This window comes from Coenobita brevimanus, chromosome 38 (genome assembly GCF_032717465.1).
Source record: "Coenobita brevimanus isolate Jiangsu-jjx chromosome 38, ASM3271746v2, whole genome shotgun sequence".
NCBI lineage: Eukaryota > Metazoa > Arthropoda > Malacostraca > Decapoda > Coenobitidae > Coenobita > Coenobita brevimanus.
Window position 1 is genome coordinate 187501 of NC_136991.1, and position 18997 is coordinate 206497.

General features: G+C 41.9%; 1 protein-coding gene and 1 non-coding gene across 2 annotated transcripts in view; one reads left to right on the forward strand and one right to left on the reverse strand.

Moving 5' to 3' along the window:
- The window catches only part of Ankle2 (ankyrin repeat and LEM domain-containing protein 2), an 82711-nt gene that overhangs the window by 40937 nt on the left and 22777 nt on the right, over window positions 1–18997 (reverse strand). The window contains exons 5-6 of the mRNA XM_080269875.1: window positions 10455–10700; window positions 3802–3921 (exon numbers count right to left, since the gene is read on the reverse strand). Of these exons, the coding sequence (XP_080126001.1) occupies window positions 3802–3921; window positions 10455–10700 (366 nt within the window). The remainder of the gene's footprint in view (window positions 1–3801; window positions 3922–10454; window positions 10701–18997) is intronic.
- On the forward strand, window positions 18806–18924 carry LOC145396641 (5S ribosomal RNA). Its single transcript, XR_013896802.1, has one exon. It is a non-coding gene; the product is annotated as a 5S ribosomal RNA (ribosomal RNA).

Consider the following 18997-nt stretch of genomic DNA (forward strand, 5'->3'; position numbering starts at 1 on the left):
CACTCCCCATTTACTCATCCATTCTAACACATTCATTCGCATCTTAGCCCCAAGGGGAGAACGGACAGATCCTCACCGCACCACACCGCACAAGGGTCAACTGCGCAATGCAATCAGTGACATCCGCAGCAGGGCCCGACAGCAGAGCTGGTTTACCCCTGCCACATCATAACAGACCCATCCCCTTACCCGCACCTGACCTGACTAGCTGATCAGACCAAATGCGGGAGAATATCCCCTCAGGGCTGCGTCATCACTTATTCATTCACAATTTCTCTCCATTTATTTCTGTCACGCACAGCCACTCTTCCTTGCTCAAAAGACATCCCTCTCGCATTCAGTGCTCTCTTCACACTCTCCATCCATCCTATTCGTGGTCTTCCTCTCAGCCTTACACCTCTCACATCAGATCTAGTTATCTTTTTCACCAATCGCTCATTATCCATTCTCTTCATATGCCCAAACCATTGCAACACCCTCTGCTCAACTCTACCAGCCATCTCCCGAACAACTCCAGTTCTCCTTCGCACTTCATCATTTCGCACTCAATCCATACGCGTCACCACACACATAGTCCTGACACCTCATCTCCATTACATTCAAACTTTTCATCTCTGCTACACCCATATTCCATGTTTCAGCCCCATATAACGCAGTCGGTACCACAACACCCTCATACAACCTTCTCTTTACATCCATTCTAAGCGAACGACATCTAAACACTTTTTTCATTCCTCCCAGCACCTTTCCTACTTCATTTATTCTAAACTTCACTTCTGCATCTATTCTTCCATCCACAGCAACATGTTGCTGTGGATATATATATATATATATACAGTATACTGTATATATTGTGTGGTAGGTGGGGGTGCTCACCATCCACTCACTTGATGTAGTGCTGCTCTCGGGTGTCTGCCCTTTCCTCCCCATCCTTCTTTCCTTCCATTCTCTTCTGTCTTTCTTTCCTTCATTCTTTCCTTGTCCTTCTGCCTACGGGTGACTTTACACTCCCTCTTCTGTCTTTCTTTCCTTCATTCTTTCCACTTCCTTCAGCCTGTGAGTGACTCTACACTGAGTGACAAGCCAAATGGTTTCCTGTGCACCAGGAAATCATTTACTATGCTGGGTGGTAACCATATAACCAAATTTTGGCGCCTGGTGGTTTAGTGAGTAATTATTGCGCTCCCATCGGATTGAGCCGGTGGAGGTTTATATCCAAGGGGTAATTGGGGCTGACTGCTCATGTAATGCCACTCAGGGATGAGTGAGGCTGGTCACTCTCATCTTAAATGTCATGACCAACTGCCTAGCCCCGGGCTCCTACGCTCTTCATGGGGCAATATAGGACTGGATGATGGATGGATGGATATATATATCCATCCATCTTTCCTTCCATCTTCATCTATCTTTCTTTCCTTCATTCTTTCTTCGTCCTTCTGCCTATGGGTGACTTTACACTCACTCTTCTGTCTTTCATTCCTCCATTCTTTCCTCCTCCTTCTGCCTATGGGTGACTCTACACTAAGTGAAAACCCAAATGGTTTCCTGTACACCAGGAAACCATGTACTACACTGGGTGGTACCCATATAACCAAACTTTGGTGCCTGGTGGTTTAGTGGGTAATTACTGTGCTCCAATCGGATTGAGCCAGTGAAGGTTTATATCCAAGGGGTGGTTGGAGTTTATTGCTCACGTAATGCCACTCAGGGATGAGTGAGGTTGGTCACTCTCATCTTAAATGTCAGGACCAACTGCCTAGCACCGGGCTCCCACGCTCCTCATGGGGCAATGTAGGATTGGATGATGGATGGATGGATGGATAAATTTGTCTACAGTATATACAGTATATATTTTATTACACAGAAAGTATGAGAGATATCAGAAGTCCTGGTGAGTGATGAACAGGGTGGTTTTAGGAGTGGCAGAAGATGTATGGATCAATTATTTGCAGTAAGACAGATAGTGGGGAAGGCTTGTCAAAAGGACTATAAGGTGTTTATTGCATTCATGGATCTGGAAAAGCATATGACAAAGTAGACAGAGAAGGACTGTGGAAGTTTTGCGCATGTACAGTGTAGATGGTAAGCTGCTAGGTGCCATCAAGAGTTTTTATGATGGTAGTGAAGCATGAGTAAGGGTAAATGGGCATCTCAGTGAATGGTTCACAATCAGTGTGGGCATGCAACGAGGTGTGACATCCCCATGGTTGTTCAATATATATATATGGATGGGGTGATGAGAGAAGTAAAAACATGACTACTGGAGATGGGGATGGTGTTGGTAATGAATGATGATGGATGCAACATCTCAAATTTGTTGTATGCTGATGATGCAGTACTGCTTGCAAATACCAGACAAGAACTTGGTAGACTAGTGCAGAGTTTTGCTGATGTCTGTGAGCGTCGTGCCTTGAGAGTATATGTAGAAAAGAGTAAAGTGATGATTACTGAGAGAGAAGGTAACTCCTTGTGCTAGGTTACAGTGAATGAACAGAGACTGGAATTGGTTAGAGTACAAATACCTAGGTACAGTGACAGAAAGAGAGAAAAACATGTAAAAGAAGTGGAAAGCAGAGTGACACAAGGAAGGAAAGTACCTGGAGCAATGAAGACCTTGATAGGAAACAGAGGCTTGAGTGTTGCAGCTGCATGAGGCTTACATGAAGGAGTGTTAGAGCCAAATTTAACATATGAATGTGAGACTATAGTGTGGCATGAAAATGAAAAGTGAAGAGTGAGTGCAGTGGAATGAGACTGCTGAGGAATGTATGTGGAGCACAGAGAGTGGATAGGATATGAAATAATGTGATTAGTGAAAGTTGTGGTGAGAGGAAGTCTATGCAAACCAGAATCAAAGAGAGTGTACTGAGTTGGTATGGACATGTGGAGAGAATGGATAACAATAGAGTGGTGAAAAAGGTATATCTAAGCGAATCTGAAGGAGGGAGGAGGTGACGTAGGCCAAGAAGAAGGTGGAGGGATATGGTGGATGAGTGTGTGAGGATGAGAGGTACGGAAGTCAGTGAGGCTAGGAGACTGAGCTGGCTGGATGAATATTGTGAGGAGAAGTGCATGATCAGGGATTTGGCACCCCTTTTTAACATGACAGTGTCCAGATTGACTCTATCGGATATGTTTATGTGAAGCTACAGAATGTGGTGAAAGTGTTTGGCGTATCAGATACTGCCAGGATTCCGGGGGCTTGAATGGTGAGTGAATAGAAGCATGGCCCACTGGATTGGGCAAATTGGGCTGTCTGGACACTGCTACGCCTCACCCTGCCCTAGGGTGGGAAAGGAGGCCCGGATGATGATGATTTTTATTTTTACTTTCATGTTCATTCCTTCAACTTGTTTCATGCCTATGCACATAATTCATATTGATTTTAGTAATTTCTGTAAGGTTATTTGACAATACTAATGTATTGTCCAAAGTTTTCCTATTTTCCTTCTTGCACAAGGGGTGACTTTTGTTTAATCTTTGATGGTTGATAGTGTGGTAATAATTAGACATATGAGAGTGAAATAAAACATTTTCAGGTGTGTAAACTCAAGCTCTTGAGATCTATAAGACCAAAGTTTACCTTGGTGAAAGTTGAAAAATCAGACCAAAAATGCAGCAAGGGGGATAATCAGGGTGGGAGATTTGTGGTCTTTAGGGGTTAATAACTAAGGCTCACTGAATACCATTATCTACAACCTAGTATTCAGGTTAGGGGAGTGGTCCAATCCCACAGGGTGAAAACAAACTAACAATAATTAAATCATGATATAAAATGGGAAAAAAGGCAAAGTTACAGACCTGTGGCAAAAGGCAGTGTTCATCATCTCGTAGCAGCGGCACAAACCACTGATCACCCAGCAGTCCAGCGATCACATCAACAACACCATCACTGCTGCCCTTCATACGGCTACACACAATCTATGCAAAAAAGATGTTCATCAACACCATTCTCGTCATCATCACCAGCAGCAGCAGCAACAAAAAGCCATTTTTTTCAACAATGGTTTGGCTTGTCAAGTGCCTTAACAAATAAATAATAAATAAAATAAAAAAATAAAAAAACAAAGTGTGGCTTATTTAACTGAGCACTATATGTTGTTGATAATTCTACCCCTACCATCATCAATGATGCTCTTCATATGGCTACACACAATCAATGTAAAACAAAATACTGAAAGGAAATATTTCATGGAATGTGAAAGTGTGAAGGATGTAAGTGGTAGATTATTAACCCATGGGTATGAAGTAATGACCAGATGGAAAGAATACTTTGAAAGCCTGATGAATGGGAATACAGTGAACAAAGCCACTGTAAACATGACTGGTTTTGGGGGGGTGCAGAGAAGGAATGCAGTGATAAGAAACGTGACACTCAGAGAAGTGAAGAACACTGTGAAGCAGCTGGGGTTGATGAGGTGTATGCAGAGATGATTTAAGTGTAGTGGGGAGAGTGGAATGAAGTGCTTATTGGAGATATGTAAGAAGGAACTTTGCCAGCAGAGTAGAAAAAGGCTGTGATTGTACCCCTGTACAAAAATAAAGGTAAGAGAAGTGAGTGCAAGAATTATTGTGACATAAGTTTACTGAGTGTGGTACGGAAGGTATATGGGAGATTTATTATAGAGAAAGAAAAAGAGAGATCAAATGTCCTGGTGAATGAAGAACAGGGTGGCTTTAGGAGTGGCAGAGGATGTGTGGATCAAATATTTGCAGTGAGACAGATAGTGGAGAAGGCTTGTGAGAAGGAATATAAGGTGTTTATTGCATTCATGGATCTGGAAAAAGCATACGACAAAGTAGACAGAGAAGGATTGTGGAAGGTGTCGAGCATGTATGGTGTAGATGGTAAGCTGCTAGGTTCCATCTAGGGTTTTTATGATGGAAGTGAAGCATGTGTCAGGGTTAATGGGCATCTAAGTGAATGGTTCACAATCGGTGTGGGCGTCCTACAAGGTTGTGTGATGTCCCCGTGGTTGTTCAGTATATATATATGGATGGGGTGATGAGAGAAGTAAAAACGTGAGGAATGGAGAGGAAGATGGCACTGGTAATGAATGGTGATGGATGGAATATCTCAAATTTGTTGTATGCTGATGATGCAGTACTACTTGCAAGGACCAAACAATAACTTGGTAGACTAGTGCAGAATTTTGCTGACGTCTGTGAGCGTTGTGCCTTGAGAGTAATTGTAGAAAAAAGTAAAGTGATGATTACTGAGACAGAAGGTGACTCCCACTGTGATGTTACACTGAATGGAGAGAGACTGGAATTGGTGAGGGAGTTCAAATACCTGTGTACAGTGATAGAAAAGAAGAAAATGTGCAAAAGAAGTTGAAAGCAGAGTGACACAAAAAGGAAAGTAGCTGATGCAATGAATGCCTTGATAAAAAACAGAGGCTTGAGTGTTGCAGCTGCACGAGGCTTACATGAAAGAGTGTTAGTACCAACTTTACATACGGATGTATGAATATGATGTGGCATGAAAATGAAAAGTCAAGAGTGAGAGAAGGGAGACGGGACTGCTGAGGAATGTATGTGGAGTACAAAGAGTGGATAGGATATGAAATAATGTGATTCATGAAAGATGCGGAGTGAGGAAGTCTGTGGACACCAGAATCGAAGAGAGTGTATTGAGATGATACGGTCATGTGGAGAGAATGGATAACAATAGGGTGGTGAAAAAGGTACAGTATATGTGAGTGAATCTGAAGGAGGGAGGAGGCAAGGTAGGCCATGGAGGTGGAGAGATATGGTGGATCAGTGTGTGAGGAAGAGAGGTATGGAAGTCGGTGAGGCTAGGAAACTGACAAAAGATCGAGCTGGCTAGGTGAATGTTGTGCGAAGAGGCACATGATCAAGGATTTGGCACCCCTTTTTAACTTGGCAGCATCTGGATTGACTCTATGGGATACATTTATGTACAAAATGTGGTGAATGTTTTTGGAGTATCCGATAGAACCAGGTTTCCGGGGGGTAGCATGACGAGTGAGTGGAAGCATGGCCCATTGGACTGAGCAAATTTGGGAAGTCTGGACACTGCTACTCCTCACCCACCCTGCCCTAGGGTGGGAAAGGAGGTCCGGATGATGATGATGATGATGATGATGAATACCCAGTATACATTCCTTTTTTTTTTTGACTCATTTAATCCGTGCATTCCCCATGGTCTTTATCCAGGCTTTTAAAGATGTTTATATGGGTGAAATGAACAAGATGGTTACCTGAAATTGTAAAGGTGCAGAATTACAAAAATAGCCATGGACCAAGGAAGACTGACAAAAAAATAGGATGAAGTCCTATATGGAGACCTCCAGGCTAGGAGATTCAGTAGCAATATGGCTAAAGATTCTGAAACACTCTGAGTTGTCATCAAATGAAAAGACCTATACATGCTACACAGTAGTCTATGTGAAATTAAAATTACACAGCCATGATGCAAACCCTCCCACACCTCCTCACACTCATTCATTAATGCCATTATGGTATCTGTAACTAAACCTGTATAGTTCATTTCAAATTATAATCATAGTTACAGGTAACAGAGCTAAAGTGTAGAAGTATGGGCATGTGTGGATGGATGTAATTCATGGCCAGGCATAATTCTAATTTGAAATGTACTATGCTGTAGTCAATGGCTTCTAAAAGTAAAAATAAAAAGGCTATAATGTAACAGCGCAATACATCAAACTAACATCTCTGGGGTTCTAAACAAACTTAATTACTAACAGGCTTCTGGGCAAACTTATTCTCCCTCAGTCTGTTGCAAGTTGGTTAAACCGAACACACTCAACTGTCTCATGCCTACTGGGAAAGTGCAGGGGCTTGTCTAGGATGGTGTTTGCTACTGCTACACCTACTGCTGCTGATAATGGTAATGATACATTTGATAACAATTACACCCATATGTAAAGCTGTCTAATAAATATATGTACAAAATAAGCACATAATTAAACATCTTGAATCCAATTACAGTACTGTACTCAATTAGTGATGGACAATATGGTTTTTGCCACAAAAAAACCACTGATATACTTAATCTCCTGACACACACCATCCAACAATCAGCTGATCACCAAGGAGAAACTCATGAAGTGGCCCTCGATATGTCTAAAGCTTTTGACGGAGTGTGGCACCATTCCCTGCTATCCGAACTCCCTTGATATGGACTAACGTCTTTTGTTCCTCTAATTTCCTCGTATCTCAGCAACAGAAAGATAAAAGTACATGATGTATATCCCAATTTCCACTCAATTAATGTTGACGTGCCACAAAGATCAATTTTGGCTCCAACCCCATTCCTAATTCATATTAATGATCTCTTATCTGAATCCTGTAATACCATCCATTCATATGCAGATGACTCAACACTTCACAGTTCATTCACACTTAAACACCCAATCACAAAATTAACATTTCTAACACGACTCAGTACAGCCATCTCCATAAATCAAGACTTATCTAGGATCACTGAATGGGGACAAAATAATCTTGTCTCATTTAAAGCTAGTAAACCCAAATATAACAATTTACAAATGACAGATATTGCCAGATTCGTGTATGACCTTCAATGCTTCTAACATTCCTATCTCGCATTCCTATCTCCAAAAATATAAAAATTCTCGGTGATTCACTTAACAATGCCCTCAGCTGGACCTCTCATGTCAGATCACTTGCCAAATCCACCTCAAAGAAACTTGGATTACTGTATAGAGTTCACAGCTTCTTACTGATGAGCAGTTGGCTACAGTTTATAAGAGTCATGTGTGTGCTCTCAGCTGGAATGTTGTTCACCCTTGTGAAATAGATGTACAGAGCTTGCACTAAAACTAGACAAAATTCAAAACAAAGCTGTTGGAATTATTAATAACTCTGCTATTACAAACAAACTACCTCCCCTACAGGTAAAAAGTAATGTTGCCTCCCTTGCATTATTTTAGATGCTTTTATGGCAAATGCTCAGACGAAGTTGCATCCATTGTACCACCTTTCCATGCCTTCCCCTGTGCTATACAGGTATCTGGTAACACTCATGACCGGAATGTCACACTGCCATACTGCAGAATTTCCGCCTATCAGAATTCTTTTATTCCTCAACTGCATCTCTCTGGAACTCGCTTCCCCAGAGTTGTTTCCCCCTAAACTTCAACCTACAGCTGTTCAAGTCCAACTGTTACAGATTTTTAACCCCTACACGCCGGGGATTTCCCGATGTCGCATGGTCCTCCCTACGGAGAATATTTGTGATGGAAAAAAATACCCTTACTTCAAACCCTAATACAGTACAATCCCAGTTAACCGGGTGGCTTGGGGAATTTACCTTCCCGGTTACAGATTTTTCCCGTATTTCTGATTTTCAAGTCAAATCTATACAAATGCTATCACAGCAGTAAATACAGTTCAGGTACTCACCAGTCACATTAGGGGTTACACTAAGAGATTCCGCCTGAAAAACTGCCTTGTAAACACACACCATGGTCATAACGCACGTGTGCAATGTCTAGCAACTAGCAGTACTGCAAATTACACCAGTCCATTGTTTACCGAATTACTGTATTCATTATATGTACTGTACTCATAAAAATTGAAAAATAAAATATAGAAATAAAAGCTTGAACATTTATTAGTGAACTGATGATGTGTTAAGACTGCACTGTAGAATTATCACAACACCTGTGCCCCCACGTGAGTTTGTTTACGTTTCCGACTGTTCTTCTTCTTCCCTACCTGACCTCCATCACTCCACCCCTCACCCGCCACTCAGCTGTTTTGCAGAAAATAAAATAAATGATGTACGTATGAAATGCAGGCATATTATTTATTTATTTTTCTTCCAACAAAGTAAACTTTCATTTCTATTAACATATTCAGCCATTAGTGTTTTTTAATGTTCGCCTTTTTCAAGTCTGTTGCATATGTCCAGCTTCTGTTTCAAGGTAAGCACGATACGCTTACGTTTAGTTTGCACTTTAGGCATTTTGGAGTGTACAAATTACCGTCTATCAGAGTAACACAATAGTAAGAGACCTTGTTTACTGTCTGGTGGCAAAACGCAGACTGGTGATTTTTGGAAGGTGTGGAGGATGACTGAATTCAAGTAGGGGAAAGAGGGGGAGAGGAGGGGTGGTTAAGAGGATTTGCTAGGGATTTACATCAGCCGGAAATGCCTCCACCTCGCTTTGTCTGACTTCCCCCAGCCTCGTGTGACACTATCAAACGGCAGTTTGGCGGTCCATTCAAATTGGCGCACAGTTATAACTTACTGACATTTTTACCAGCCCTTGAATTTTCCCGTTGTTCTGAGTATTCCGTTTGTCTGGATACCGGATTGCTGGGATTGTACTGTATCTGGCAAATTATAAAAGCTAGAGAAAAATTAAGATACATAAGACTCACCAACTCTTCCTCTTTTAAATGAAAGTATCCCCACATTTTCAGGTAGTCCTGTCGATGAGTAAGGATAAGTTAAAGTTCTAAGGATGGCGGGAAGACATTTGCAGCTATACACATCAACCGGTGCTGCTCCGCGCCCAAAATCGTTACGGTTATACATGCCAACCGGCACGTAGGGGTTAATGAATGGTGGACACCAGTTATCTGGTGTATGAAGTATCTTTTTTTTTTATTCATTTGTTTTCCCTTCCTCTGTTCTGTTTAACCCGTTAACTGCTCTATACAGGCTGGGCTGTTCCGAGTGCGACTGCTCAATACAGCCCTGGCTGCACTGGTGAATTTTGAATATAGTGCCATGGTGACCAAGGCCAACCCATGCAAGCATGGTTGAGCCTTCAAAACCAAAACTGAAAAAGAAAATGAAAACCATACATTCCAATAGGGAATCAGACACTATGATGTTCATCCATGGCTTTACCAAGGTAAATATTAAGCTAATATTTCGTTACAATATACTTTGGCATTAACTCTAAGCCCTTGGCCACCCTGTTTGGGATACATGGCGTCTGGCAATGAATGAATGAATGGATGTGTTCTCTCAATTCCTAAGACAAAATTTGGCCTTTGGGAAATATCATTTTTACCCCTATGTCTGGCACCACAGACACCTCCAAAAAACCGCCATGAACAGTTAACGGGTTTTAAAAAAATAATAATAAAAAATTCCTGTGCACCAGGAAACCATTTACTACGCTGGGTGGTAACCAAATAACCAAATTTTGGCGCTTGGTGGTTAAGTGGGTAATTATTGCGCTCCAATCGGATTGAGCTGGTGAAGGTTTATATCCAAGGGGTAATTGGGGTTGACTGCTTATGTAATGCCACTCAGGGATGAGTGAGGCTGGTCACTATCATCTTAAATGTCAGGACCAACTTCCTAGCCCCGGGCTCCTACGCTCCTCATGGGGCAATGTAGGATTGGATGATAGATAAATAGATAGAATAAAAAATAATAATAATACCATATACTGATCAGACACCGTAAAATTCATAAAACTCACATCAATGGGCTTCTGTCCAAATTTATTCTCCCTCAGCTTGTCACAGGCCGAATATGACATTAGAATCCGAATACACTCAACTGCTCCATGTTTACTGGCAAAGTGCAGAGGTGTCTCATTAAGACCTTTGTCTGGAGTATTGAGGTAGAGGTCTGTTAGGTAGGCACTTCGTCGTGCAGAGGTTTCAAGACTGTCATCAGGGTAGAACTTCTGGAAGAATGCCACATGCGAAACTGTTGCCAGCACCTGCAGTAAGGGAAACACTGATAAGGGTGATGCAGAAAAAAAAAAGGCACACATGCATGCACGCACGCACGTGCACACGCATGCGCGCGCGCGCGCACACACACACACACACACACACACACACACACACACACACACACACACACACACACACACACACACACAAGATTTTGAGGTGATGACACACCAGCTAGACAAGATTTACTGGTAACCAAAGAACCTGACATAACTGAATCTCTGAAATATCTGTGTCCTATAGGAAAATGTGATTGTGTAGTGACTGAATTCCAAATGATAAGAATGGAATGTGGCACTAAGAGATGAGCTACAAAGGCATGGAAGATACACCTCTGGGAAAGCAAACTTTATGAGACTGAGGAATTTTTTGAAGAAGCAGACTAGAGCGAATTCAGAGAGACAAGAGAGAAGCAGAAGAAGTGGGGCATCTTTCTAGCTTTTTATAACTTGGGTGTGGAAAAATATGTGCCAAAAGTAAGTGGGAGAGAGAACTGGAAAAAGGGTTGGTTCAGCAAAAGATGTGTGACAGCAAAAAGAGAAAGGGATGCAGCATGGAACATATGGAGAAAGAGAGTTAACAATAGAATATGAAAGTACTAGAAATGAACATACAAAAATTGATAGAGAGGAAGTAAGAAACTCTGAAAGAGGTATAATTAACAAATGTAAAGAGGAATCTAAATTGTTTTACAGGACTGTCAATGACAAACTGAAATTAAAGAGGGAATCAACAATCTGAAACAACAGGTAGAAAGAGAGAACAAGCTGAAGGTAGAAGGAATGGCCTACAAATATGCAGTAATGCAAGATGAAATCGTTTTCATTTTCGTTTCTGAAGGCTCCAACATGCTTGCATGCATCAGCCTTGGTCACCCAGTGGTGGCTCTCCATGCTGCTTGATCTCTGGCAGCTTCCCTATTTAGTCCCTTAACCCTGAGGTCACACTCAATGATCTCATCCCAGGTCTTTTTCAGTCTACCTCTCACTACCCTATCCCCAACATTAACACTGCTCACTTTCTGCACCCAATTATCATCCCCCATCCTCTCCACATGCCCAAACCATCTCAATCTACATCTCCTCATTACAACACCAATTCACTCAGTCCCATCCTACCTCTCAACTTTTCCATCGTAAACCTAGGCCCTCCAGGCCTTGCACTCAAGGATGCACTGCACATCCCCTTAATCACTGTCATTTCTGTACGTTTGAACCTGCGAATATCCTCCTCCTTTACTGCCCTGGTCTCACTACCATACAGCATTAAACTCCTAACACATGCCACAACCAAAGATTCCTTAGCACAGAGGGAGAGCCCTCTCAATGTCAGGAGAGACAACAACTCCCTTAACTTCTTCCAACCACTCCTCACTCTAACCACAGAGCTAGCTCCTACCCCACCTCCAGCATATAACATGTCTCCCAAATAACAAAACTCTTCCACACACTCAAGAGACTCATCAGCAAGTTCAATTCTTTCACGCCTGGAAATATCCACCTGTTCTCCCCGACACACTGCACACATGAAATCAGCATTATCTCGCAGTCTACCTCTAATACCACTACATCTTTAATGCACACACTTATCACAAACACTGCACAAGATGGAATTACTTCCCATGCCTTTGTGACAAATCGCACATGGCCACTCTCCCTCTTCTCTGACAGTACCACCCCCAGCCCTAGATACCATCACTTTTGTTTTTATCTGCATTTACTCTTAAGCCCTTGTGCCCCATACCATCTCTCCACTTCCTAAATCTTTGTTCAGCCTCCCTTTCATTCTCTGCAACCAACACCAAATCATTACCATACAACATCTCCCATGGAAGTCCATTTCTGAAGTCACGTGGAGGGCTTCAAGTACCATGATAAATAACAAGGCTCAAAAACTGACCTCTGATGTACACCAACATTCACAGAAAACTCATCACTCAAATCTCCATTCTCTCCTCCTCCTGGACAATGCACCTGCGCATCCATCTGACAAGGAGTTGGTGGCTGAGAATGGCCACATTAGGTGCTTGTTCTTACCACCTAATACAACTGCTCTCATCCAACCACTGGACCAAGGAGTGATTGTCGCTAAAAAGAGGCTGTACTGTCGGAAGTTCCTGGACGAGGTGATGGTTGTTCCTGAGGATGAAGACGAGCGCAGGGAGGGACAGGACACACGAGGCCAGTGGACTTTGGAAAAACCTTCATCGCTACAACCTAAAGTCAGCCATCTACAAATGGGCCAGGACATGGAGGGAAGTTCCTGTCAAGACTCTGGAAAGTGCTTAGTCTTGTATGCTTCTCGGAGCCGATGTGGTGCACGACTTTTTAGGTTTTGACATGGATGACTTCCACACACATCTTCATGCGGCTAGCGATGAGGTGGATGTGGGCAAAGTGTATGGGTGGTTGGATGACAACGAGGGCGATCCTGGGTATCAGATCATGTCTGATATTGACATTGTATATATATATATATATATATATATATATATATATATATACTGTATATATGTGTATATATATATATATATATATATATATATATATATATATATATATATATATATATACTGTATATATGTGTATATATATATATATATATATATATATATATATATATATATATATGTCTATCTATCTAGTGTCAAACGCCTTAATCCCGTAAGGGGTGGCCACAAACAAATTTTCTCCATGTCATCCTGTCCCCCGCCATTTCGCTGCCCTGCTCCCAGCTCACACTCCCCTCTCTCATATACCTATCCATCCCTCCATCTCATCCCTTGCCTCCCCCTCCCTCCACCCCACTCACATACACTCTCCTTGTCAGTCTCTCACTCTCCATCCTCTCCACATGGCCAAACCACCTCAATGTGTTTCTCCTAATGCTTCCTATCACATCCACACCACAATGCTCCTTTGCTTCCTCCTTTGCCAGTCTGTCTCTCCATGTGACTCCACAAGCTCCTCTCAAATAACTCATTTCCACTGCTCTCACTCTTGACTTGTGTCCCTCCAACAATGTCCAGCTTCACTTCCATATGTTAGAGTTGGTACTGCAATACTGTCTTGTAGTAACTTTGTCACTTCCACGCTTACTTCCCTGTTTCTTATCACTGCTTTCATGGAACCAACAACCTTTCTTCCTTGTTGTACCCTTTCAAGCACTTCACCCTCTAAACTTCCACCCTTACTCATCACATTACCCAAGTACATAAAAGCACTCACACTTTCCATTTCCTCCTCATCCAACATCACTGTACATTCACTGACTTCACGTCTCTCGAAGACCATAAGTTTACACATCCCTCCATTTACCTTTAGATTCCCTTTCGTACACACTCTCCCAAACTCATCCACCAAGCTTTGCAGCTCCCCTTTGTATTCACTTTACAACACAGTATCATCTGCAAACAACAGTACAGGGAGTTTCCAAACACTGGCCTCTCTCACTCCAACATCCACTGCCCTACCTGGTATCCCTTTTATAACCCCACCCACATACAGACTGAACAACCATGGAGACATGACACATCCCTGTTTCAATCCAACCTTCAAATAAAAGAATTCACTCAGTTCACTATCCACATGCACTGCAGCCTTAGCACCCTCATACATACTCTTCACGGCATTCAACAACTTCTCATCTACTCCACGTATTCTTAATACTTTCCACAATCCTTGTTGGATACCCTGTTGTATGCTTTCTCCAAATCCATGAAGGCTGCATACAACTTCTTTCCCTTCTCCAGAAACTTTTCCACTAAAGATCTAAGAATGAATATCTGATCTACACAACCTCTTCCCTTCCTAAAGCCTCCCCGTTCTTCTCCAACTAATTCCTCTGATATTTCCCTATCTCTGTCAATACGTATCCTACCATATACTTTTCCTACTATACTAAGAAGACAAATGCCCCTATGATTACCACATACTTCTTCTTCCCCTTTTCCTTTGTACTGGAGAATAATTATACAGTACCTGACTTCCAATCCTCCGGGACTCTACCTTCCTCCCAAGCCAATCTGCACACCTTCCACATCCATTCTACTACTATCTCTCCCCCTTGCTTCAGCATTTCACCACACACACCATCAATTCCTGGGGCTTTCCCCATTTTAATTTTCTTCATTGCTTCCACAACTTCCATCCTACTGATTTCTTCCTCTCTTCTCACATCCCTCCGTCTCCCAGCTATTCCCCAGCCACTTTTACCCGCATTACTTTCATTCTCTATGTTCAACAATTCATTAAAGTGTTTTCTCCATCTACTCACTTGTTTTCCCTTCTCCACTAGCAATCTATCATTTTTATCTTTCACTCTTGCAGTCTACCTCTAATACTAATTTTGAGAGGGGAGTGCACCCTGTCTAATTCTCTTTACAAGATGCCTCAGACCAGGATTGACCAAAAGGTGATGACTAAGAACCAAACAAAGGACATGGAACAGATAGCTACTTGGAATGTAAGGGGTGCAAATGATGAGGTGAAAGAGAGATTGTCCAGGTGCTTGAGGGTGCGAAAGTGGATGTACAGTATGTGGATTAACTGAAACTAAATGGCGAGGTGAGAGTGTGAGAGAATGGGAGTATGGATGGGGTATATGTGCAGGAGTAGGTGAAATTTAGAGGGCAAGAGAAGGAGTGTGTATTGTTGTTAGTAACATATGGAAGGAGAATATAAAAGAGTATGGATCGGTTGGCTCAAGGATTGTGTGGGTGTATGCGCCAACGCAAGATCGTGCAAGCAGAGTGAGAGACAAGTTCTGGACAAATGTGGACACATGCATGGAAAAGTCTGAAAGGAATAAGAGTGTTTTTGATTGGAGATATGAATGGACAAGCAGGGAATGTGAAGGTGGATGGAGTAGTTGGTGAGTGGAGTGTGCCTGCAGTGATGGATGAGAATGGCAGTGCTTTAGTGGACATTTGTGCCGGGAGGGGGTTAGTGGTAGCCAATACCCTCTTCAGGCACAAAATGATCCATAGGTGTACGTGGCGAGTGATGAGAAGGGTCGGAGGTGAACTGAATGAATGGAAGGCAATGACTGATTATGTGTGTGTGGATGAAAGGATGAGAAGGTGTGTAACGGATGCAAGAGTATAATTTTATAGAGGTTGGGGGGAGTAGAATCAAGGTCCAAAGGAATTGGAGAAATTGAAGAAAGAAAGGAGAGGAGGAAGTAGTTCATGCAAGGAGAGTGGAAGGGTTGCAAGAGGATAGAAAAAAGACAGAATATAAGAGGGAAGTGGAGGTGCTATTGCATAAATATGGATTGGAGCAGATGGGGATACAGAAGGTGTGTGCAAGATATTCACAGAAGAAATCTGTGCAGCATGTGAGGTGGTGTGTGGGTTGAAGAGAAGACAAAAAAAAGGTGCAGGGAACAGCATGGTGGAATGAACACGTGAGAGTTGCTGTGGCACAAAAGAAGAAAGCATATAGTGAGTGGATGAGAAACAGAGGCATGGAAGAAGTTAAGAGACGGAAGAGAGAGTTACAGTAAAAGTCCTGTCTTTCGGCAACCAATGTCTCGGAAAATCTGAAGTTACAGAAGTTTTAAGAAATAGTCCCATTCCGAGAGTTTTCTGGCTTTTTGGCACATTTTCCGATGGGTATTGGTACATGGCAATTTCGAAAAGGGTGCCATGTTTGTCAGCCATCTTGTGTAGTGACGTCACAGACTTTACTCGTCTCATAAGGCTCAATGGCTAGCTACCAGTGCTCTTGGGAGAGACGATATGAGTGGTGTGTACGAGTCTATGTGACGTCACAGACTTTACTCCTCCAGTAAGGCTTACTGGCTAGCTACCAGCACTCTTGGGTGAGACAGTATGAATGGTGTGTACGAGTCTGTTGTGTATTTGGCTGTGACCTCTGTTCCTGTGAGCGGTCACTTTCGAAATTGTGGTGAACTCATTGTGAACCCGTGGTGAACTTTGTCTTGGCTTTACTTTGTTTTTCGGGTGCTTAGCGTTGGAAATCTTCTGTGATGAAGAAATGCATGCATAAGTTGCTTCCTATTTCATGAAAGCTAGAATTAGTGAGGAAATTGGAAGCTGGTGTTGCAAGCAAGAAATTAATGGAAGAGTTCAACGTGAGCTCTTCCATGATTTATGATATAAAGAAATAAAAGTGTGACCTCTGCAAGTTTGTGTCTAAAGGTTTGAGTGGTTCATCAATCGAACAAAAAGTAATGAAAAAGCCCAAGTTGACTGAGCTTGATGAAATGTTATACATGTGGTTAATGGTGCAGCACTCAGAAGGGAAACCTGTCAGGCCCAGTGATAATAGAGAAGGCCCAGATGTTTTATGAGAAAACAAAAATGACTGAACCATGTGCCTTCTCAGATGGTGGGCTTAGGAATTTTAAGCAACGGCATGGCATCAGGCAGCTGGATGTTAGCGACAAAACCCAGTCTGCTGATGCTGATGCTGCTGAATGCTACAGCCAAAAATTTTCTGAGCTAATCAGACAGCATCAATTACTGCCGTGCCAAATTTATAATGCGGACAAGACTGGCCTATTTTTCAAGAGTACCCCTGATAGAACATTGGCTGGGGCTGGTGAAAAGGCTGCAAAGGGCTTCAAACGTAACAAGGAGCGCCTAACAGTGTTGATGTGTGCAAATGCTTCAGGAACACACAAGTTGAAACCGTTTGTTATAGGCAAATACAAGGTTAGGTAAGTTTTTTTTTTTTTTTTCCTACCATAAAAAAACACCATATGTTGCTTACTGAATATTTACAGTAATGCGTATCGGTGACAAAAAAAGAAAAAGAAAAAAAGTACATGCCAGAATGCATTCATTCTTCATTTGCAGGCCCAGAATCAAGCTCACACTTGCAGTCCCAACTCATATCATCTACACATACACTTCATATGCATAAATGCACCGTATGTTGCTTATTGAATATTTACAATATTATGTTTAGTTGGGGGAAAAAAAAAAAAAAAAAAAAAAAAAAATGCATTCATTCTTTGCGTGCAGGCCCAGAATCAAGCTCACACTTGCAGTCCCAACCCAGATAATCCATACATATGTATAAAAATACTATTTGTTCCTTATTGAATATTTACAGTACTGTATTGTGCATGGTTGACAAACAAAAATACATGCTAGAATGCATTCATTCTCTGTTTTCAGGCCCAGAATCAAGCTCACACTTGCAGTCCCAACCCAGATCATCCATATATACACTTCATATGCATAAATACACCATATGTTGCTTACTGAATACAGTACTGCATATGGGTGACAAAAAAAAATACACGCTAGAATGCATTCATTCTTCGTTTGCAGGCCAAAATCAAGCTCACACCTGCAGTCCCAACCCAAATCATCCATACATACACTTCATATGCATAAATACACCTTGGTTAGAGTTAGTCTGTGTTTTCTGTAAATAAATGCACAAAAAATACACCATGTATTCTATATTCAATGCTCATAGTTTACAAAAATCACACACTAGAAAAGCAGCCAATGTTTTGGCAAAATCAATGTTTCGGCACCTGTTCGGTCCTGAAAGGTGCCAAAAGACAGGACTTCTACTGTATATGTAGAGAGGAAGAGAGAGGTGAAAAGATTAGTAAGAAAAAGTAAGAAGAGAGTGAATGAGGAATTTGGAAGGAATTTGAGTTTAAAGTGGAGGAAATGTACGAAAATGTTCTGGAAAGAGGTAAACAGAGTATATCTATCTACTATTCTATCTATCTACTGCCAGATGCCATAATCCCGCAGGAGGTGGCCATTTGACTTTGAGTTACTTGTTTTACAGGAAGGGGCATTAACCCTCCACCAACCCACTTGCTGACACGTAGAGAGCACGTATAGTTTGGTTAAATGGTTACCATCCAGCATTGTAAATGGTTTCTTGGCTTACAGGAAACCATTTGGCTTGTCACTCAATGTAAAGCCACCTGTAAAGGAAAGAAAAGCAATATGAAGTGACAGAAAAGATGGGAGAAATAGGAAGAGAGAAGGGCAGGCACAGAAAAAGAATGATACAGGCTCAGGAATATATATATATACAGTATATGATACTATATATATATATGTATATATATATATATATATATGTATATAGCCAACGGCCATGCCACGTTGAGTACACCGCTTCCCGTCCGATCAGCAAAGTTAAGCAACGTTGGGTCTGGTTAGTACTTGGATGGGTGACCGCCTGGGAACACCAGATGCTGTTGGCATAACGTTCTCCCTACGTATGAAATGGGGTTGGTGAAGGATTAGTGCCCCTCCCTGTAAAACAATTAACTCTAA